This window comes from Carassius gibelio, chromosome A8 (genome assembly GCF_023724105.1).
Source record: "Carassius gibelio isolate Cgi1373 ecotype wild population from Czech Republic chromosome A8, carGib1.2-hapl.c, whole genome shotgun sequence".
NCBI lineage: Eukaryota > Metazoa > Chordata > Actinopteri > Cypriniformes > Cyprinidae > Carassius > Carassius gibelio.
Window position 1 is genome coordinate 2,787,470 of NC_068378.1, and position 23,247 is coordinate 2,810,716.

General features: G+C 45.3%; 1 protein-coding gene across 4 annotated transcripts in view; it reads right to left on the bottom strand.

Annotated features, from left to right (window-relative positions):
- ift122 (intraflagellar transport 122 homolog (Chlamydomonas)) overlaps window positions 1-23,247 on the bottom strand; it is an 80,319-nt gene that overhangs the window by 45,303 nt on the left and 11,769 nt on the right. For all 4 annotated transcript variants that reach the window (XM_052605246.1, XM_052605244.1, XM_052605245.1 and 1 more), the window contains exons 8-10: window positions 23,062-23,137; window positions 19,765-19,956; window positions 6,724-6,862 (exon numbers count right to left, since the gene is read on the bottom strand). In XM_052605246.1, coding sequence (XP_052461206.1) covers window positions 6,724-6,862; window positions 19,765-19,956; window positions 23,062-23,137 — 407 coding nt within the window. The remainder of the gene's footprint in view (window positions 1-6,723; window positions 6,863-19,764; window positions 19,957-23,061; window positions 23,138-23,247) is intronic.

The window sequence follows — 23,247 nt, forward strand, 5'->3', positions numbered from 1 at the left end:
AATGGACAAACTGTTCTACAGAGCACAAGTCACTTTGTTGTTCTTGTGAATAAAACACTGACAATGATGAACAAGTAGATTAACATTCGAAATAACATTGATTTATTGAATAATACAGTACCTTTACCTTTGTAAAGAAATCTCATTGCTCTTTGCTGTCTTTACCGACACTTGATTTAGTTCTGTCATGGGGGTTATCTGTTAGTAATGTGTCTGTAGTTGACAATGGTATATCCGATCATAGTTCTGTTACATTTCACTTTTATCTTCCACCTGTTATCTCAAAAAGCAAACCTGTTGTCCATTGTGTCCGACCAGTAAATGAGACTACAGCAAATTGTTTTGCTGAGGCCTATGCGGCAAATTCAATGTCTTCTATCATTGAGGTATCTGGACCCTCTTTAGACACAGAGGAGTTGACTGCTGTTTTTAATTCTGTTTGCTTGGACATTTTGAATGATGTTGCTCCACTTAGATATAAAAGGTATAAACCTCAGTCTCAGCAATGGTTGAACAATGAAATTTGTGGGTTCTGAAGGGCTTGTAGGAAGGCCGAACACAGATGGAGGAGAGACCGATTGCAGATCTCTTATGCTTTGCTAAAAGACACGCTTAGAACTTACCAGCATGCAGTCAAAGCTGCAAGAACAAAATACTTTTCAGACCTAATTAATAGAACGGTCCATTGCCCAAAAGTTTTGTTTAGCACAATAAACATTGTACTAAATCCACCGATAGCACCTTTGTTAGATTCCACTTTATATACTTGTGAGGATTTCTTGAACTTTTTTGTAAGTTGAACATATTAAAAAAGATATTGTTCCCTGCAGTATTGTTGTGGAAGTCCCCATGTTAAGCTCTTACATATTTGACTCTTTCGATCATGTCTCCCTTCCATTTCTTGCAAATTTAGTCAAGCATATAAAATCATCGTCCACTTCACTGGATGCCGTTCCTCCACAGTTTCTAAAAGCTGGGTTCAAAACTATGGGCCCTAGTATACAGTCAATTGTGAACAGCCCTCTATCTAATGGTTCTGTTCCATCTTGTCTTAAACATGCAGTGGTTTCTCCTTTACTTAAAAAACCAAGCCTAGCAGCTACAGAATTGATTAACTTCCGTCCCATTTCTAAACTACTGTTCCTATCTAAAGTCATAGAAAAGGTTGTTTTATCACAAATTACTCCTTTTTTATCTATTAATGCTCTTTTAGATAAATTTCAATCTGGTTTCAGAGCTGGTCACAGTACAGAGACTGCTCTGATAAAAGTTTTGAAGGATTTATTTTTAGCATCTGACTCTGGGAGGGCTGTGGTTTTAATTATGTTAGATCTCAGTGCCGTATTTGACACTGTGGATCATTAAATTCTTTTAAAAAGGCTGGAGTGTGAGGTTGGGTTTAGGGGTACTGCTCTGAAATGGTTCCATTCATACCTTTAGGATAGAACATTCTCTGTTAATTTTGCAAATGTCTCTTCTTCTGTGGTTCCTTTAAAATATCTTTTTCTCTGTATATGCGCCCCTTGGGATCCATCTATCGTCGATATGACATCTTGTACCATATGTACGCAGATGACACACAGATTTATTTTCCCCTTAAAGTTGGAGATGAACAGTCTTTGCAATCTTTGTTACTCTGTCTGAATGAAATTAAAATTTGGCTCTCTAATAATTTTCTTCAGCTTAATGAAAGAAAATCTGAAATTATAATATTTGGGCCATCACATTTTAAAGAGTGTGTAGTCAGTATTCTTGCTTCTTTGGAGATGACTGTGAAGGATAATGTGAGAAATATTGGGGTCATTACTGACTCATCGCTTAGCTTTGATAAACAGATTAATTCAGTTGTAAGAAGTAGTTTTTATCATCTTAAAATTATTGCTAAGCTTAAACCTTTTCTTAGTTTTAATGATTTGTAGACCGTTGTTCATGCATTTATTTCTTCGCGACTGGACTACTGTAACTCCCTCTATGTAGGGATCAGCCACCGACAACTGTCAAGTCTGCAGCTTGTACAGAATGCTGCAGCTAGACTTCTGACGGGCTTCAAAAAAAGAGAGCACATCACTCCGGTGCTGCGTTCTCTTCACTGGTTACCAGTCAACTTTAGGATTGATTTCAAGATTTTACTGGTTGTTTATAAAGCTTTACATAATTTGTCTCCTAACTATATTTTCAATCTTATAGAGCCCTACATTTCAGTTAGGTCTTTAAGATCGTCGAATCAACTATTTCTAGTTACTCCTCAGTCCAAAAAGAAGTCAAAAGGTGATCGTGCTTTCTCAGTAGCAGGCCCAAAACTGTGGAACAATCTCCATCTTTATATTCGACAAGCTCCATCAGTGGAGGTCTTTAGTTCTCAGCTTAAGACTTATCTGTTTAGCTTGGCTTTTTAACTAGTTCTTGTTTAATTCTGTATTTTAAAAGTTGTATGTCCACTTTGTTTTTATTTCCACAATGCGAAGCACTTTGGGCAACGATGTTGTGTATAAATGTGCTATACAAATAAACTGAAATTGAAATTGACATCTTTACCTGTGTGGGCCACCATAGCTTCTCTAAAATGAAGGGTGAGTGGGAACTGAGCATTTGGTTGCAATTAGCAATCTTACCGCTATTTGCTGCTAAACATTACACACTGCACCTTTAAGAGCTCCTGCTGCTGAACATGATGCAGATCTGACACTCACCATAGTTTCTCATAACTCTTCCTTTACCTTTTCTGACACACTTCAGCTCTATAACGAGCTGACAAGTTGAATTGGGTGTTAGACAAGGCTCCAGGACAGTTTGGAAAACCACTGCATTTCAGAGACATATTATTAAAGGGGGGGGGGGGGTGAAATGCTATTTCATGCATACTGAGTTTTTTACACTGTTAAAGAGTTGGATTCCCATGCTAAACATGGACAAAGTTTCAAAAATTAAGTTGTACGTTTGAAGGAGTATTTCTGTTCCAAAAATACCTCTTCCAGTTTGTCACAAGTTTGGGAAAGTTTTTTTCGAGTATGGCTCTGTGTGACGTTAGATGGAGCGGAATTTCCTTATATGGGTCCTGAGGCACTTCTGCCGGAAGAGCGCGCGCTCCCGTATAGCAGAGCACTGAGAGCACAACAGACTTCACTGATCAGAGCGAGAGCGTCGACAAATGTCACAAAAGAAGTGTGTTTTTGGTTGCCAGGGCAAGACAACCCTGCACAGATTACCAAAAGAGAAACAGCATTAAGGGACCAGTGGATGGAGTTTATTTTTACAGAGCATCAACGGAGTTGTGCAAGTGTTTTTGTTTGTTCCCTGCATTTCGAAGATGCTTGTTTTACAAACAAGGCCCAGTTTGACGCCGGATTTGCACATCGTTTATTTCTTAAGGATAATGCAGTCCCAACGAAAAAGGGTCACGATCGTGTGTTGGAACCGCAGGCGGCGAGTAAAACTGCTTCAAATATCTCTGTGTTGTTAACTTAGCTATCGGCGCGTAAGCACATCAAGTAAACAACATGCGATGCTGGCATCAAACTGCACTTTCCACACATACAGCTTAAAAAAAAAAAGATGACATAAAGTGGAACTTAGTCATTTTCCAAACCCGCTAAGCAAATATACACAGTTTTAGTACATACCACATAGAGAAGCCTTTGCTGATGCTGCTCTTGTTAAATTTCAGCCTCTGGATCTGTGTCACAGCTTCCAGACGCTCTCAACACAAAAGCCTACTGGCGCTCGTGATTCTTTAGCTCCGCCCACACGTCACGCCTCCAGCCGGTCGTGTTTTTCCGGGAAAAATCGGTGCAGACTATCTTTCTCTTATGAATATAATAAAACTAAAGACTTTCTGGAGTTATGAAGGATGCAGTACTACTCTATAGGTACTCAAGATTAACAGGAGATTGAGTGAAAACCAGCATTTCACCCCCACCTTTAAATATGATTCACAAATAACAAATTCTTACATGCACAGTTTTAAATGGTTATTTCGCACGAGAATGAAAATTTGTTCTAAATCCAATCGGAGTTATATAAAGAATTGTCTTTCAATGGGGGTAAGCAGGTGTTTGTTGTCAACAGTTCAGAAGATGTGAAATAAAGTGTGCACCTCTGTGATAAAACATCCCTCACACGGCTCCAGGGGATGAAGAAAGGCCCCTGTAGTGAATCCATGCGTATTTGTAAGATAAATATCCAGATTTAAAACGTAATAAACACTTTTTTTGTAACATCTGCTGACTGTGGGTCGTGGAAGACAAGCAGGCGGAAGATGGAAGATATATGCGTCGCTGTGCTCCTCTGGGAAATGTAAGAGCAATGGAAACAAAGTTTCCTTACTTTAGCATAGGAAAACCAGTCTCCTCTTGGCTTATTTGGAAATCCTCAGATGTTTTTCTTTACAAATCTTCATTTTGTGCTTCTAATTCATGACCAGCATTTTGTTTTGTTCTCTCTCCGCGCTCATTAGGGTGGCCAATCATGCCATTTTCGCAAGACACGTCCTGGCCAGGAATTTTATATTGCCAAAAATATCCATGTTTTGGCTTTGTTTGCACTGCACAGACCAATGGCTTCTTGTGCTTTTGAATTGCTCTCACGTTACTGTGATGTCATCGATCAGTCAGCTCAATGCTGCTTTCCAGTCCAACAATAAAATGTACATGTATTTGCATTGCTTTGACCATTCTCTGTAGATCCCACCTTCTCACGCACCACTATTGGTCGATTTACGTACAATGTCTGCAGGTTATTGTTCAAGTGATCTTTACCGTCATTAACTATGTAAACAGGAAACCAATATAGATATCCTGGCCAGGAACGTGTCTTGCGAAAATAGTATGATTGGCCACCCTAATGAGCGCGGAGAGAGAACAAAACAAAATGCTGGTCATGAATTATGGCCACCCTAGCGCTCATCACTAACCACGCAGCGCTGATCAACTACGACATCTGCCTTCACATCTTCCTGTTTCCAACAGTCAGCAGAAATGAGGAAAAAGTGTTTAGTACATTTGAAATCTGTATATTTATATTACAAAAACGCATGGATTCGCTACAAGGGGTCTTTATTCAAGGCTTTGGCCTTGACTATTAATTCATCAAGACCCTCTGATTCAAACTGGTCTCATCTATTCACTTCAGCAGAGACCAACTTAAGCCCCAAAGTGCATCAGGACTCTTTATCAAACAGGCGAGACTCACAGGTATCAAACTTAGTCTTATTAATTGATACATTAAGTATCATATGCACCTTTGACAAAGGTGTGTTTGAACTAAGAAACTGATGTTTCCTTCAGGCTGTAGATCTGCTGAACATCAAACTGTACCATAGCTTCATGTCTTTATTTCTCATCTCTTTACTGCTTAAGCTTTAACCCTTTTCCCTATGCCCACTGTGTGTGTGTGTGTGTGTGTGTGTGTTAGACTAGTTTAAGTGTTTATGTTGTTAATAAAGTCTTATTCGTATCACACTTGAGGTTGTTCATGGTTTGCTCATTACTGAAGTCCCTAATCGTGCAGATTTGTGCTACATGCTCTGAGTAGTATTGTATGGTAAGAAAGTTATTTTTCCTTAACCAGGAAATTAACGTTCTTAGAGTTGACAGATATTTGACACTGAAAGCTCAAGTAAATTTTTACAGCGGATCTAAATATTTATAATTTATCATAACTAGTTATGATTGATTATTCACATTTCCCCCTTGAGCTGATTCATAACACTTGACAACAAACAGCCGCTTACCTCCATTGAAAGACTTGGAAGAGCAAGGACAATATTTAATATAACTTTGATTGGATTATTCTGAAAGAAGAAAGTCACATACTCCTAGGATGCTTCGAGGCTGAACTAACACTTTAAGGCAGCTTTAATCAGCTTTTTTTTGGTTACTGATGACATAACTACAACACTGCATGCTCACAGACACAGCAGCTACCCAATTACGTGAATGCACTCGTCACAGTTCACTGAACTTACTGTTACTGTGCTCCTTCTCCTCAGCACTAGGGGGCTACGTCCTCCAGGGTGAGGGTGAGGACTCCTATATAAACTGATTAAGTCAAGTGCTGGTGGCAGGATGTTTGAGTAATAGCTCATGGTCTTCATCCTTTGTTAGGCCAGGGATGAGAAAATAGTTTTCTACTGAATCCCTGGGCCTGGTATTAAATTAAGTGTATGTTACAAGAAGTCTTGGGTCAAGCTGCTCTATTAGACTGTGTATGAGAATTCAACCGCAAAATGCGTGTGTGAAATGCCTCTGGATTATATACCGATGGTCTGTGGATTATTCATTGACTGATTCATCGTGCCATTGCTGGGGACAAAACTGTTGGCAACGGTCAAACAACAATTTTGACAAAACTCATTTTTAGGGATGCAAAAATGATCACTTTAACCTAAATGTAAGTTTTTTTAAAACACATGCACTGAATTTGATATTACTTCATTATGCTTTCTAAAGAGGACGAATCATAAGATAAATAGAGCCAAAGGACATTCTATAGTTAAGTTTTAAGTTAGTAGTTTTAAAAGAAAAATTAAATCTGCATATGCAGAGTCTTCATCTCTCCAACATAAATATGTTCAAGGAAATACTAATTAATTCACTATTTAGTATTGTACTTACAGTTAGTATACTTAGTTTACAAACAGAGACTAAACCTGAAGGAACATACGATAACTCTCATGCTGAAGTAAAGCTTTATGAAGTGAAACTTCTCTGATATATGTGGACTCACCCTTTTGCTCAGTGATGAGGTGTTGTACGATGACGTCCGTCATGCTGTCTCTGTAGGCATAACGGTCCTTATATAAGCCATGAACCGTGCTGAAGATCAGCTGGAAGAAGGCGATGGTCCCGTCCTGACACCCTAAAACCTGTGACATTAAACCAGCAGATACACATCACATATTACAAGTAACACTACAAATTAAAGCATGCAATCAAAACACAGACGCATCGATTGATCACTTTCCGTCTGTATAATAGCTTTAAATAGAGGCGCAAACAGCATTCATTCAGGTGAACCTCAGGGCATATTTCACTCCACAATCAAAGAACAAAAGAAGAAACCTATTTAGAACCACTAGGAGTTTTGCATTTTGACATTATTTCTTTTGTTTTAATAATTCTTACAATAATGACAAAAAAATATATACTGTAAGGCAACAAAAAATTCTGTCAGCTAAATGACACAAACTGTACTGTACTGATAGACTGTGGTGGTATTTTCAGGGGTTAAAGCAGAAAAACCTGAGCCTTAACTTTTTTCCAGGGGTTGTGGGACGGACACATACACAGGGTTATTTGGCAAACAAAAAAAGAATATGATTTTCCTTGAAACTAACTAGTAACGTATCTGCCTTTGGATCAGACTACAGATTATGGAGGGATTTGAAAGAGCAATAACAAGAAAGGTTACTCACTACAATATGGTGCACATTTAGGATGCGTTCAATATCAAGTTTTACTAGTTAGCTTTGTCCATGACAGGGTACAAGATAACTACTAATCTAAAACATGACATTTCTGAAATGGTTTTATTCAAAAGAAATAGTGGTAAATGAAATACTATGAAATTAATATAAAATATGAAATATACAAAAGACGTATGTAACCCTAGTTCCTCGAAGGAACGAGACGCTGAGTCGAACGCTTTGGGAAATGCCTTTGGCAAGACCGACTCTGAATATCGCATGCAAACTGACCAATGGACGGGCGTGAAAAGCACGTGGGGTGGTGTGTGTGTGTGTGGGGGGGGGGGGGCATGTACTCCATAAACCATCTGTGTACTGCTATGTATTTTTGTGTTTCTGACCACAAACAGAATATGTTTTTCTTTATTATTATGTCAGCGCTCATGACATACAGTATGTCCGTCTATTACAGGTTAGAAGAGCAGGAGAAACTCAGAGAAGAAACTGAAGCAGTGAATAAAGAACTACGTTCACTAAACATGCAACTGCAGCAACAATTTAAAGGAATAGCATTGGGATTGGGGAAGACTAAGTTGTTGGAGTACTTCAGCTGTGATCTTTGTTGTCATGTTTTCCATCATCTGTCATATTTGTGATATGTTTGTTTTCTTTCTAACTGTCAAAGATCCCGGAGCCCCAAGCTCAAAGGAGACCTTACAAAGTAAGGAAGTAAGGATACATATATATATATATATCAAATATATTACTCACAGTCACAGATATCTGAAATCTATCGTGGTCCATATTTACCAAACTATAGGCCCTGATGCAAGAGAAACATATGTATATTGAGTACATTGATATTATTTTGTATATAGTTGCTGAGTCTGGATGTTTGAATGAGGTGGAACCATCTGTAGCTTCAAAAGGAGATGAGGTACAGCATTGCCCCCCCTTACGAAAAAAAAGTATACTTCAAGTTAATTTTATAAAGTATACTTAAGTAATGTTTTAAGTATATTTTTGAGAAGTATATAAAATGTAGACTGAAAGTATACTTTCTTATTTTTAGTTTAAAAGAAGTATACTAATGGAACATCTGAATAAACATTTTTGTAAGGGTCGTCATCTGTGTGCATGGATTAATATAAGAACCCCCAACTGCAGTACACTTAAAGTTTTTAATACATTTTGTATGCATTTGTACAATCTAATTCCTAGATTATTTTTGTTTTTAATTTTGTCAGATACACTTGAGGGGGAGATGTTCGAGTACACAGAGAGGCCTGGTCAAGGATTCAAACAGCACAGGAGATTTTCCTATTTATGAAGGAGTTGGCAGTGGCAATCTGGGGCACTAAGACTCTGGGGAAAGAAGTCTCACAGGGAAGGAATGCCCCACAACCAAAACCCCACAGAAACTTCAGACATTAAAAGGTAGCAGTAAGCCACAAGGTCTTTGTGGGATGCCAAGTACTGGGTTACACAGTAATACATTTTATTTGCTCTGGTGCAACACAAACTTCAATATCTATCTGTTCATTTCTTTTCAGTCTGCTTCAAGGAGTGGCTTGACAAAAACAATGTGGAGGAGAAGGAGTTGCAGGCCAGATGGGTAAAGGCCGGACGGTTCATCACAGAAAAAATAATGGACATTAAAAGACAAAAAAAAAAAAAAAAAACTTTAAAATGTGTGTTCAATTTGTGCCAAAAATTCTTTGTACTACACATTTGTACTCGTCAACAGTAACCTGATAACAGTTGACTACTTTTTCAGGTAAATGACTAAATGTTGATGTGTATGTTCTTTGTTTATATCAATTTGTTCTGTCATCCTCAGTATCATCTTAACTGTCGTCTCGTTCTGTGCTCTCGTTCCGTGCTCTCATTCTGTCGTCTCGTTCTGTGCTATCGTTCTGTCCTCTCGTTCTGTCGTCTCATTCCGTCCTCTCGTTCTGTCGTCTTGTTCCGTCCTCTCATTCCATGCTCTCGTTCCGTCCCCTCGTTATGTGCTCTCGTTCGGTCGTCTCGTTCGGTCCTCTCGTTCTGTCCTCTCGTTCCATGCTCTCGTTCTGTCCCCTCATTATGTCCCCTCATTCTGTCCTCTCGTTCTGTCCTCTTGTTCTGTGCTCTCATTCCGTGCTCTCATTCCGTCCCGTCATTCTGTCCTCTCGTTCTGTGCTCTCGTTCCGTCCCATCATTATGTCCCCTCGTTCTGTCCTCTCGTTCTGTCATCTCGTTCCGTCCCCTCATTATGTGCTCTCATTCTGTCCTCTCGTTCCATGCTCTCGTTCTGTCACCTCATTCTGTCCCCTCATTCTGTCCTCTCGTTCTGTTCTCTGGTTCTGTCCTCTCATTCCGTGCTCTCGTTTCGTCCTGTCATTCTGTCCTCTCGTTCCGTGCTCTCGTTCCGTCCCCTCATTATGTGCTCTCATTCTGTCCTCTCGTTCCATGCTCTCGTTCTGTCACCTCATTCTGTCCCCTCATTCTGTCCTCTCGTTCTGTCCTCTCATTCCGTGCTCTCGTTTCGTCCTGTCATTCTGTCCTCTCGTTCCATGCTCTCGTTCTGTCACCTCATTCTGTCCCCTCATTCTGTCCTCTCGTTCTGTTCTCTGGTTCTGTCCTCTCATTCCGTGCTCTCGTTTCGTCCTGTCATTCTGTCCTCTCGTTCCATGCTCTCGTTCCGTCCCCTCATTATGTCCCCTCGCTCTGTGCTCTTGTTCTGTCGTCTCGTTCTGTCCTTTGGTTCTGTGCTCTCGTTCTGTCCTCTCGTTCTGTTCTCTCATTGTGTCGTCTCGTTCTGTCCCCTCGTTCTGTCCCCTCATTCGGTCCTCTCGTTCTGTCCCCTCGTTATGTGCTCTTGTTCTGTCCTCTCGTTCCGTCCTCTCGTTCTGTCCCCTCGTTCCGTCCTCTCGTTCCGTCCTCTCGTTCTGTGCTCTCGTTCCGTCCCCTCGTTCTGTGCTCTCGTTCTGTGCTCTCGTTCAGTCCTCTCGTTCTGTCCCCTCACTCTGTGCTCTTGTTCCGTGCTCTCGCTCTGTCCTCTCGTTCGGTTCTTTCACTCTGTCGTCTCGTTCTGTCCTCTGGTTCCGTGTTCTCGTTCTGTCCTCTCGTTCCGTGCTCTCGTTCTGTCCTCTCATTCGGTTCTTTCGTTCTGTCGTCTCGTTCTGTCCTTTGGTTCTGTCGTCTCGTTCTATCCCCTCGTTGTTGTCTCGTTCTGTCCTCTCGTTCCGTCCTCTCGTTCCGTCCTCTCGATCCGTCCCCTCGTTCCGTCCTCTCGTTCTGTGCTCTCGTTCCGTCCTCTCGTTCTGTGCTCTCGTTTTGTCGTCTCGTTCTGTCCTCTCGTTCCATCCTCTTGTTCGGTCCCCTCATTCTGTGCTCTCGTTCAGTCCTCTCGTTCTGTGCTCTCGTTCTGTCCCCTCATTCTGTCCTCTCTTTCTATCCTCTCTTTCTGTCCTCTCGTTCCGTCCTCTCGTTCCTTCCCCTCATTCCGTCCTCTCGTTCTGTGCTCTCGTTCTGTCCCCTCGTTCTGTGCTCTCGTTCCGTCCTCTCGTTCTGTCGTCTCGTCTGTCCTCTCGTTCCATGCTCTTGTTCGGTCCTCTCGTTCTGTCCCCTCGTTCCATGCTCTTGTTCCGTCCCCTCATTCTGTGCTCTAGTTCGGTCCTCTCGTTAAGTCCTCTCGTTCTGTGCTCTCGTTCTGTCCCCTCGTTCTGTCCTCTCTTTCTGTCCTCTCGTTCCGTCCTCTCGTTCCTTCCCCTCATTCCGTCCTCTCGTTCTGTCCCCTCGTTCTGTCCTCTCGTTCCGTCCTCTCGTTCTGTCCCCTCGTTCCGTCCTCTCGTTCTGTGCTCTCGTTCCGTCCCCTCATTCTGTCCCCTCGTTCCGTGCTCTCGTTCGTCCTCTCATTCTGTGCTCTCGTTCCGTCCCCTCATTCTGTCCCCTCGTTCCGTGCTCTCGTTCCGTCCTCTGGTTCTGTTGTCTCGTTCCGTCCTTTCGTTCTGTGCTCTCGTTCTGTCGTCTCGTTCGGTTCTCTCGTTCTTTCGTCTCGTTCTGTGCTCTCGTTCTGTCGTCTCGTTCTGTCGTCTCGTTCTGTCCCCTCGTTATGTTGTCTCGTTCTGTCCTCTCGTTCGGTGCTCTCGTTCTGTCCTCTCGTTCTGTCCGCTTGTTCCATCCCCTCGTTCCGTCCTCTCGTTCTGTGCTCTCGTTCTGTCGTCTCGTTCTGTCCGCTTGTTCCATCCCCTCGTTCCGTCCTCTCGTTCTGTGCTCTCGTTCCGTCCTCTCGTTCTGTGCTCTCGTTCTGTCCTCTCGTTCCATGCTCTTGTTCGGTCCCCTCGTTCCATGCTCTCGTTCCGTCCCCTCATTCTGTGCTCTCGTTCGGTCCTCTCGTTCGGTCCTCTCGTTCCGTCCCCTTGTTCCGTCCCCTTGTTCCGTCCCATCGTTCCGTCCTCTCGTTCCGTCGTCTCGTGCTGTCCTCTGGTTCTGTGCTCTCGTTCTGTCGTCTCGTTCTGTCCTCTCGTTCCATGCTCTCGTTCGGTCCTCTCTTTCTGTGCTCTCGTTCTGTCCTCTCGTTCCATGCTCTTGTTCCGTCCCCTCATTCTGTGCTCTCGTTCGGTCCTCTCGTTCAGTCCTCTCGTTCGGTTCTCTCGTTCTGTGCTCTCGTTCTGTCCCCTCGTTCTGTCCTCTCTTTCTGTCCTCTCGTTCCGTCCTCTCATTCCATCCCCTCGTTATGTGCTCTCGTTCGGTCCTCTCGTTCTGTGCTCTCGTTCGGTTCTCTCGTTCTGTGCTCTCGTTCTGTCGTCTCGTTCGGTTCTCTCGTTCTGTCGTCTCGTTCTGTGCTCTCGTTCTGTCGTCTCGTTCTGTCGTCTCGTTCTGTCCCCTCGTTATGTTGTCTCGTTCTGTCCTCTCGTTCGGTGCTCTCGTTCTGTCCGCTTGTTCCATCCTCTCGTTCCGTCCCCTTGTTCCGTCCCCTTGTTCCGTCCCATCGTTCCGTCCTCTCGTTCCGTCGTCTCGTGCTGTCCTCTGGTTCTGTGCTCTCGTTCTGTCGTCTCGTTCTGTCCTCTCGTTCCATGCTCTCGTTCGGTCCTCTCTTTCTGTGCTCTCGTTCTGTCCTCTCGTTCCATGCTCTTGTTCCGTCCCCTCATTCTGTGCTCTCGTTCGGTCCTCTCGTTCAGTCCTCTCGTTCGGTTCTCTCGTTCTGTGCTCTCGTTCTGTCCCCTCGTTCTGTCCTCTCTTTCTGTCCTCTCGTTCCGTCCTCTCATTCCATCCCCTCGTTATGTGCTCTCGTTCGGTCCTCTCGTTCTGTGCTCTCGTTCGGTTCTCTCGTTCTGTGCTCTCGTTCTGTCGTCTCGTTCGGTTCTCTCGTTCTGTCGTCTCGTTCTGTGCTCTCGTTCTGTCGTCTCGTTCTGTCGTCTCGTTCTGTCCCCTCGTTATGTTGTCTCGTTCTGTCCTCTCGTTCGGTGCTCTCGTTCTGTCCGCTTGTTCCATCCTCTCGTTCCGTCGTCTCGTGCTGTCCTCTGGTTCTGTGCTCTCGTTCTGTCGTCTCGTTCTGTCCTCTCGTTCCATGCTCTCGTTCGGTCCTCTCTTTCTGTGCTCTCGTTCTGTCCTCTCGTTCCATGCTCTTGTTCCGTCCCCTCATTCTGTGCTCTCGTTCGGTCCTCTCGTTCAGTCCTCTCGTTCGGTTCTCTCGTTCTGTGCTCTCGTTCTGTCCCCTCGTTCTGTCCTCTCTTTCTGTCCTCTCGTTCCGTCCTCTCATTCCATCCCCTCGTTATGTGCTCTCGTTCGGTCCTCTCGTTCTGTGCTCTCGTTCGGTTCTCTCGTTCTGTGCTCTCGTTCTGTCGTCTCGTTCTGTTCTCTCGTTCTGTCGTCTCGTTCTGTGCTCTCGTTCTGTCGTCTCGTTCTGTCGTCTCGTTCTGTCCCCTCGTTATGTTGTCTCGTTCTGTCCTCTCGTTCGGTGCTCTCGTTCTGTCCGCTTGTTCCATCCTCTCGTTCCGTCCCCTTGTTCCGTCCCCTTGTTCCGTCCCATCGTTCCGTCCTCTCGTTCCGTCGTCTCGTGCTGTCCTCTGGTTCTGTGCTCTCGTTCTGTCGTCTCGTTCTGTCCTCTCGTTCCATGCTCTCGTTCGGTCCTCTCTTTCTGTGCTCTCGTTCTGTCCTCTCGTTCCATGCTCTTGTTCCGTCCCCTCATTCTGTGCTCTCGTTCGGTCCTCTCGTTCAGTCCTCTCGTTCGGTTCTCTCGTTCTGTGCTCTCGTTCTGTCCCCTCGTTCTGTCCTCTCTTTCTGTCCTCTCGTTCCGTCCTCTCATTCCATCCCCTCGTTATGTGCTCTCGTTCGGTCCTCTCGTTCTGTGCTCTCGTTCGGTTCTCTCGTTCTGTGCTCTCGTTCTGTCGTCTCGTTCGGTTCTCTCGTTCTGTCGTCTCGTTCTGTGCTCTCGTTCTGTCGTCTCGTTCTGTCGTCTCGTTCTGTCCCCTCGTTATGTTGTCTCGTTCTGTCCTCTCGTTCGGTGCTCTCGTTCTGTCCGCTTGTTCCATCCCCTCGTTCCGTCCTCTCGTTCTGTGCTCTCGTTCTGTCGTCTCGTTCTGTCCGCTTGTTCCGTCCCCTCGTTCCGTCCTCTCGTTCTGTGCTCTCGTTCCGTCCTCTCGTTCTGTGCTCTCGTTCTGTCGTCTCGTTCTGTCCTCTCGTTCCATGCTCTTGTTCGGTCCTCTCGTTCTGTGCTCTCGTTCGGTCCCCTCGTTCCATGCTCTCGTTCCGTCCCCTCATTATGTGCTCTCATTCTGTCCTCTCGTTCCATGCTCTCGTTCTGTCCCCTCATTCTGTCCTCTCGTTCTGTTCTCTGGTTCTGTCCTCTCATTCCGTGCTCTCGTTTCGTCCTGTCATTCTGTCCTCTCGTTCCGTGCTCTCGTTCCGTCCCCTCATTATGTCGTCTCGTTCTGTCCTTTGGTTCTGTGCTCTCGTTCTGTCCTCTCGTTCTGTTCTCTCATTGTGTCGTCTCGTTCTGTCCCCTCGTTCTGTCCCCTCATTCGGTCCTCTCGTTCTCTGCTCTCGTTCTGTCCCCTCGTTATGTGCTCTTGTTCTGTCCTCTCGTTCCGTCCTCTCGTTCTGTCCCCTCGTTCTGTCCTCTCGTTCCGTCCTCTCGTTCTGTGCTCTCGTTCCGTCCCCTCGTTCTGTGCTCTCGTTCTGTGCTCTCGTTCTGTGCTCTCGTTCAGTCCTCTCGTTCTGTCCCCTCGCTCTGTGCTCTCGTTACGTGCTCTCGCTCTGTCCTCTCGTTCGGTTCTTTCACTCTGTTGTCTCGTTCTGTCCTCTGGTTCCGTGTTCTCGTTCTGTCCTCTCGTTCCGTGCTCTCGTTCTGTCCTCTCGTTCGGTTCTTTCATTCTGTCGTCTCGTTCTGTCCTTTGGTTCTGTCGTCTCGTTCTATCCCCTCGTTGTTGTCTCGTTCTGTCCTCTCGTTCTGTCCTCTCGTTCCGTCCTCTCGTTCCGTCCTCTCGATCCGTCCCCTCGTTCCGTCCTCTCGTTCTGTGCTCTCGTTCCGTCCTCTCGTTCTGTGCTCTCGTTTTGTCGTCTCGTTCCGTCCTCTCGTTCCGTCCTCTCGATCCGTCCCCTCGTTCCGTCCTCTCGTTCTGTGCTCTCGTTCCGTCCTCTCGTTCTGTGCTCTCGTTTTGTCATCTCGTTCTGTCCTCTCGTTCCATGCTCTTGTTCGGTCCCCTCATTCTGTGCTCTCGTTCAGTCCTCTCGTTCTGTGCTCTCGTTCTGTCCCCTCATTCTGTCCTCTCTTTCTATCCTCTCTTTCTGTCCTCTCGTTCCTTCCCCTCATTCCGTCCTCTCGTTCTGTGCTCTCGTTCTGTCCCCTCGTTCTGTGCTCTCGTTCCGTCCTCTCGTTCTGTCGTCTCGTCTGTCCTCTCGTTCCATGCTCTTGTTCGGTCCTCTCGTTCTGTCCCCTCGTTCCATGCTCTCGTTCCGTCCCCTTCGTTCTGTCGTCTCGTTCTGTCCTCTGGTTCCGTGCTCTCGTTCTGTCCTCTCGTTCGGTTCTTTCGTTCTGTCGTCTCGTTCTGTGCTCTCGTTCTGTCGTCTCGTTCTGTCGTCTCGTTCTGTCCCCTCGTTATGTTGTCTCGTTCTGTCCTCTCGTTCGGTGCTCTCGCTCTGTCCTCTCGTTCTGTCCGCTTGTTCGGTCCTCTCGTTCTGTCCCCTCGTTCCATGCTCTCGTTCCGTCCCCTCATTCTGTGCTCTAGTTCGGTCCTCTCGTTAAGTCCTCTCGTTCTGTGCTCTCGTTCTGTCCCCTCGTTCTGTCCTCTCTTTCTGTCCTCTCTTTCCGTCCTCTCTTTCCGTCCTCTCTTTCCGTCCTCTCGTTCCTTCCCCTCATTCCGTCCTCTCGTTCTGTGCTCTCGTTCTGTCCCCTCGTTCTGTGCTCTCGTTCCGTCCCCTCATTCTGTCCCCTCGTTCCGTGCTCTCGTTCCGTCCTCTCATTCTGTGCTCTCGTTCGGTCCCCTCATTCTGTCCCCTCGTTCCGTGCTCTCGTTCCGTCCTCTGGTTCTGTTGTCTCGTTCCGTCCTTTCGTTCTGTGCTCTCGTTCCGTCCTCTCGTTCTGTGCTCTCGTTCTGTTGTCTCGCTCCATCCTCTCGTTCTGTGCTCTCGTTCTGTCCTCTCATTCTGTGCTCTCGTTCTGTCCTCTCGTTCGGTTCTTTCGTTCTGTCGTATCGTTCTGTCCTATCATTCTGTCCCCTCGTTCGGTTCTTTCGTTCTGTCGTCTCGTTCTGTCCTCTGGTTCCGTGTTCTCGTTCTGTCGTCTCGTTCCGTGCTCTCGTTCTGTCCTCTCGTTCGGTTCTTTCGTTCTGTCGTCTCGTTCTGTGCTCTCGTTCTGTCGTCTCGTTCTGTCGTCTCGTTCTGTCCCCTCGTTATGTTGTCTCGTTCTGTCCTCTCGTTCGGTGCTCTCGTTCTGTCCTCTCGTTCTGTCCGCTTGTTCCATCCCCTCGTTCCGTCCTCTCGTTCTGTGCTCTCGTTCTGTCGTCTCGTTCTGTCCGCTTGTTCCGTCCCCTCGTTCCGTCCTCTCGTTCTGTGCTCTCGTTCCGTCCTCTCGTTCTGTGCTCTCGTTCTGTCGTCTCGTTCTGTCCTCTCGTTCCATGCTCTTGTTCGGTCCTCTCGTTCTGTGCTCTCGTTCGGTCCCCTCGTTCCATGCTCTCGTTCCGTCCCCTCATTCTGTGCTCTCGTTCCGTCCTCTCGTTCCGTCCCCTTGTTCCGTCCCATCGTTCCGTCGTCTCGTGCTGTCCTCTGGTTCTGTGCTCTCGTTCTGTCGTCTCGTTCTGTCCTCTCGTTCCATGCTCTCGTTCGGTCCTCTCTTTCTGTGCTCTCGTTCTGTCCTCTCGTTCCATGCTCTTGTTCCGTCCCCTCATTCTGTGCTCTCGTTCGGTCCTCTCGTTCAGTCCTCTCGTTCGGTTCTCTCATTCTGTGCTCTCGTTCTGTCCCCTCGTTCTGTCCTCTCTTTCTGTCCTCTCGTTCCGTCCTCTCATTCCGTCCCCTCGTTATGTGCTCTCGTTCGGTCCTCTCGTTCTGTGCTCTCGTTCGGTTCTCTCGTTCTGTGCTCTCGTTCTGTCGTCTCGTTCGGTTCTCTCGTTCTGTCGTCTCGTTCTGTGCTCTCGTTCTGTCGTCTCGTTCTGTCGTCTCGTTCTGTCCCCTCGTTATGTTGTCTCGTTCTGTCCTCTCGTTCGGTGCTCTCGTTCTGTCCTCTCGTTCTGTCCGCTTGTTCCATCCCCTCGTTCCGTCCTCTCGTTCTGTGCTCTCGTTCTGTCGTCTCGTTCTGTCCGCTTGTTCCGTCCCCTCGTTCCGTCCTCTCGTTCTGTGCTCTCGTTCCGTCCTCTCGTTCTGTGCTCTCGTTCTGTCCTCTCGTTCTGTCCTCTCGTTCCATGCTCTTGTTCGGTCCTCTCGTTCTGTGCTCTCGTTCGGTCCCCTCGTTCCATGCTCTCGTTCCGTCCCCTCATTCTGTGCTCTCGTTCGGTCCTCTCATTCCGTCCTCTCGTTCCGTCCCCTTGTTCCGTCCCATCGTTCCGTCCTCTCGTTCCGTCGTCTCGTGCTGTCCTCTGGTTCTGTGCTCTCGTTCTGTCGTCTCGTTCTGTCCTCTCGTTCCATGCTCTCGTTCGGTCCTCTCTTTCTGTGCTCTCGTTCTGTCCTCTCGTTCCATGCTCTTGTTCCTTCCCCTCATTCTGTGCTCTCGTTCGGTCCTCTCGTTCAGTCCTCTCGTTCGGTTCTCTCGTTCTGTGCTCTCGTTCTGTCCCCTCGTTCTGTCCTCTCTTTCTGTCCTCTCGTTCCGTCCTCTCATTCCGTCCCCTTGTTATGTGCTCTCGTTCGGTCCTCTCGTTCTGTGCTCTCGTTCGGTTCTCTCGTTCTGTGCTCTCGTTCTGTCGTCTCGTTCGGTTCTCTCGTTCTGACGTCTCGTTCGGTTCTCTCGTTCTGTCGTCTCGTTCGGTTCTCTCGTTCTGTCGTCTCATTCTGTACTTTCTGTTGTCTTAACTGTCATTTCTTTCTGTCTTTTCTAGAAGGAGATGACAGAAAGAGACAACGGTTAAGATGGCAGAAAGAGACGACAGAAAAAGACGACAGAAAAAGACAGATAGAGACAACAGTTAAGATGACTGAACAAGACGATAGAAAGAGACGAAAGAAATAGATGACAGAACAAAACAACAGTTAAGATGATACTGAGGAACAAATCAACATAAAGAACATACACATCAACATTTACTAATTTACCTGAAAAAGTAGGATCAATACAGTAAGGATGACAGAACAAAATGACATAAACCGAGAGCGTACAAATCAACATATACTAATTTATTTGAAAAAGTAGGCAACAGTTAACAGGTTACTGTTGACAAGGACAAATGTGTAGTACAAAGCATTTTTGGCACAAATGGAACCCCATAGTGAGCACTTAATTAAGATCAATTAGCCCTTTGCCGAGCCCCGCCCCCCTTAGTTACTGTTGCTACCTCCGACAAACAAATGGTCAAACACGACCAGCGAGACATATTCCCATGTCGGGAAGAGGTATACCAGTGCGAGTCAGTGACCTTTTTGGAGCAATACCTCCGCGATATCCTCCAGATCGAGGCAAAAGGGGTTACAGTATGCAGTGGAGGGATACATTAAAAATATAAAAATATGCAATGAAGGAGACACGACTACTATCGAGGCTAATGCTTACCGGTCTCAAGCAAAATCTGGGAAACCCCATGACCTGTACCTCAAATGCAACCAGCACCACCGTGTGGACCAGTCATGCTGGTCATTCTCTTTCATATGTTATGGTCTATTATTGTCTATTGCGAGTAGCGATTTTGTTCAAATACAAGGATATGTTAGCTAGCTAAACCTACATGTGTGTCAAAGCCATTCAAAGCTAACTAACATTTCTCTGTTGTTTTGAGAATCAGGATCAGAATGTTTTATTTCCATTGTTGATGAACAGAATTCACAAATAGAAAATTGCTTTGGCTTAAAAGGTGCATTACAGATAAAATAATAAAATGAAATACATAAAATAAAATATAAGGCATTCAGATATCCATTTTATTTTATTATCTGTAATGTTCGACGCATTTAACTGGGAGTGGGGCCGTCCACACTGTTTTATCCATTGTAGGCACCGCTCACGTTGTGTTTTCGGCTCTGGGAATGGGAAGAACACAACTCCTCCAGACAATCTCTCGGGGTATCTAATGTCCGATTTACAATCGCCGCGGGCGCACCGCTTCACCATCTTGATGGAGTCAATGTTTGTTGGAGCTGCTCACATAGTAACGGTTGCTATGATGTGTGTTTGGGCAATGGTTGTTCTGGGGGAGGGGCCGGCGAAAGGCTTATTGTTGCTAATGTGTTTTATTGTAATTTGCTTGTCGATCCAGATGAGTGTTGTTTTTTGTTAAATAATTGATATTATTGTATTAATGTATTAATGTTTACTTGTTATTTTCATGATTTTCATCATAACAAAATTCATTGTAGCTGTCCAGCATTCCACCCTGGTGAACAGACTCCCATCCTTAACATTTATTACTGTAGACCAGCATAGTTTCCAATGTGTGTAACCAGCATCCAATGTTGCTGCTGGTGTGAACAGCATGGGATGCATTTAATAAAAGCATACAGCAAGCATACCAGCACCAAAACACAACATATGCTGGTCTGGCTGGTTTCTCCAGTCGGGCAATGGGAAACATTTTTTTATTACAGTTATTTATAAATTGCCCAATAATAAGTAAAAGCAATGCTGTGTAATTTCATTTGATTATATGTGATTCAGAAATATATTTGTGAGATTCACTGACTCGGAGCACATCTAACCCTCATGAATGAATAATCCTATAATAACTGGAGAGATGTCTGACCACATAGTTGGAGTCTGGTTTGACTCGGCAGGTCCAAACCCAGGAGCTCTGTTCCCCGATGGTGCCCAGCCGAACCCCGTCTTTAGTGTAGAGCGAGGCCTGCTTGTCTGAGCCGCCCATCACGATGTACTCGCCCTTAGAGAAGAAGCTAACGCAGCACGGGTCAAAGTTCAGCTGCCGGTCCTTCCCAATCTGCAGAAGACAAAACTCACGTCAGCATGGGAAATATACCCTGGCTATTTTAGTGCTTTCTTCAATGCATCACATTAACATGCTGAACTACTCTCATCTAACAGCAAATCTTACATGCTATTCTAACCTTCTGAGGTCATTAGAAACACAAACTATATTTTATTATTTTATATATTACTCTGATTAAGGAGCACTTAAAAGGTCATGTTTTCTGAGACAGCAGCTCAGGTCCAGTCATCATCTGAAATAGTGGGGGATCACATAAAACGATGTGATAATCCACGAGTCGGGACTTAAACTCGGGTCACCTGAAGTGCCACTGAACTGAATGACAGTGCCTTAGCTTTAGGCTCAGCTCTGACAGGACATGTGAAGCAGATCTGCAAAACTATGTGTACAGCATAAAGCCAAAGGGTCACAATTCTCACTGTTAATTAACTATTAATTATTACTTCATAAACTCCCAATTGCTGCTTAATAATGTACTTGTTAAGTTTAGGTGTTGGGTAGGATTAGGGATGTAGAATAAGGTCATGAAGAATATTCAATATGTTAACAATATGTATGCTAATAAGCATTTATGGGAACTCTCTTCTTGAAGACATTTGACATTTGGTTAAGCTGCCATTTAAAGTTGTTAAAAATGTAAAAGCATGATGGCTTTAGGAGGCAGATGTGCATTTTTTACATCTGAAATGATCTCGGAGCATGAAACGTTTTTTTCGAAGCAGCCCAAAGCCTACAGCTACGGAGCCCCACAGGGGTCATATGCAGGAGTAAACAACGGTGAATTCTGACTCTGTGCCAGATGATGATGATTACGAGCTCTGAACCTGAACTTCACACGTACTCCTGCTACTCAAGCACTTCTCACTGCCTCCTCAGGACAAACCACAGAGCAGCTTTGGATAAAAGTGCTGAATGAGAGTATGTAACGTCATTCATTCAGTTCCCTCTGGATTAAATTAAGCCATACTTTTTCCTGAACATCCTACTGAAACAGATAGCAGAAGTTAAACAGGAAGAGTATGTCACACTAATGCTGGGTACACACCAAAAGATAATCGGGCTGATTTGGGGCTGATTTCCCCCCTTCCAACAATCCTAGCTATGTCCCGATTATCTTGATGGCTCTACAGATGATCTCATCAGATGTTCTCTTGGTGTGAGGTGTGTTAAGTGTGTCCGAACCTGATCGGAAGAACGTCGGAGCCGCCCCAATCATGAATTGCAAATATTCAACGTTTAATATTTACAATCAGAAATCCTGATGTGTGGGGGATCCCCGAGGACAAACACACACGCTCTGGAGATGATCACGTGAAGCGAAACAATATCCAATCAGAAGGTGAGATGATGGAAGACGGAAGCAGTCATGACGCAGCACGAAGAGAAACTGATGTGGACAGCAGAGATGGGGGATCAGCTTGATGATGAATGTTTATACTCTACAACGTGTCGTGTATAAAATCATTCCAAACACTACCATTGCAACTTCTTCCTGCATATTGTCCGCCCTGCTTTTTCTGAAGTCTCACGAGATTTTGTGAGGTTTCCTGTGTTCAGTCGGGACTCTGGGTTTGTGTGGTGTGCTGTCTATGTCACATCATGGCACACCACACACTATAGGAGCGAGACAGTTCAATCTAGGATTTTGTGGTATATCACATTTTGAAAATCTCATAAGATGTAAAAAATCTTTTAGTGTGTACCCAACATAACTTTACAGATATGGAGCTGAGTGGATCTGTGAATGCATGTCTGTCTCTCTCTGATAGTACAGTAAGTGTGTCCTGTACTTACCCTCGGGCTGAAGTACTCACCACAGCGCTGCTAAAGAACAGAATCTGCCCTACATACATTCATTCTATATACCTTCTTGTTCACCAAGTCACAACTCTGTTCAAGTGCACCGAGGGCAAAAGCTGCTTTAAACAATTCAGTTCATTGAAGTTTACTTATAAATAAAATCTATTTATTTACACTATTTTTGACAGCATCCTCACTTTACAGCATTTTTACACGTGCCTAAAACTCACAGTACTGAAGCTTTGCAGGAAGGTTTCTTGAAGCATCTTGGAGTCTTTACCACAGCTTTTGAGTATTTCTCAGTGTTCTGTAAATGTCTAAATGTCTTGTTGCATGAATTTGACATGATCCATTTCTATTATCACAATTTAACAACAACAACAACAAGTCGTGGTTGTGGGTTTGAGTCTTATACCAGCAGAGATTGTAGAGATTGCTCTCTCTCCCACGACTGAAGTGTCCTCGAGCAAGGCACCGGACCCCAACTGCTCCCCGGGCGCCGCAGTGTGTGTGTGTGTGTGTGTGTGTGTGTGTGTGTGTGTGAGTGTGTGTGTGTGTGTCTGTGTGTGTGTGTGTGCGTGAGCGTGTGTGTGTGTGTGTGGGTGTGCGTGTGTGTGTCTGTGTGTGTGTGTGCGTGTCTGTGTGTGTGTGCGTGTGTGTGTGTGTGTGTGTGTGAGCGTGTGTGTGTGTGAGAGAGAGAGTGAGTGTGTCTGTGTGTGTGTCTGTCTGTGTGTGTGTGTGTGTGTGTGTGAGCGTGTGTGTGTGTGAGAGAGAGAGTGAGTGTGTCTGTGTGTGTGTCTGTCTGTGTGTGTGTGCGTGTGTGTGTGTGAGCGTGTGTGTGTGTGAGAGAGAGAGTGAGTGTGTCTGTGTCTGTCTGTGTGTGTGTGTGTGCGTGAGCGTGTGTGTGTGAGTGTGTGTGTGTGAGAGAGAGAGTGAGTGTGTCTGTGTGTGTGTCTGTCTGTGTGTGTGTGTGTGTGTGTGTGTGTGCGTGAGCGTGTGTGTGTGTGTGTGACTGTGTGTGTGTGTGTGAGTGTGTACTCTTGTTCAATGTGAATGCTGTATGCTGGAATATATTCTGTCATGGTGGTGAAATAAAATAAACTGAAAATTATGTTTTTTTTATCTTTAGCATATTATATGTGTGCTGTTGTTGTTTTTTAGTATAGTTTTTCCATGAACATAGCACATACTGAACCGTACCGAAACCGTGACTCTAAAACAGTGATACCAACTGAACCATTCCACCCCTAGTCACCATGTTACTTCACTCTCACTCTTTCACTTTCACACACTAACCTGTTTCCCACTGAGCTGGTAGAAAGACAGCCTCTGTCCCCAATCAGCCACGGCCAAGATATCGTTGTGTTCATCCCTGAAACACACACACACACACACAGCCCAGTGTGACACATGCTTTCACTGAAGAACATCAGTCCTGTCCTGTCCTGTCCTGTCCTGTCCAGCTCCTGTGTGCTTTCTCTG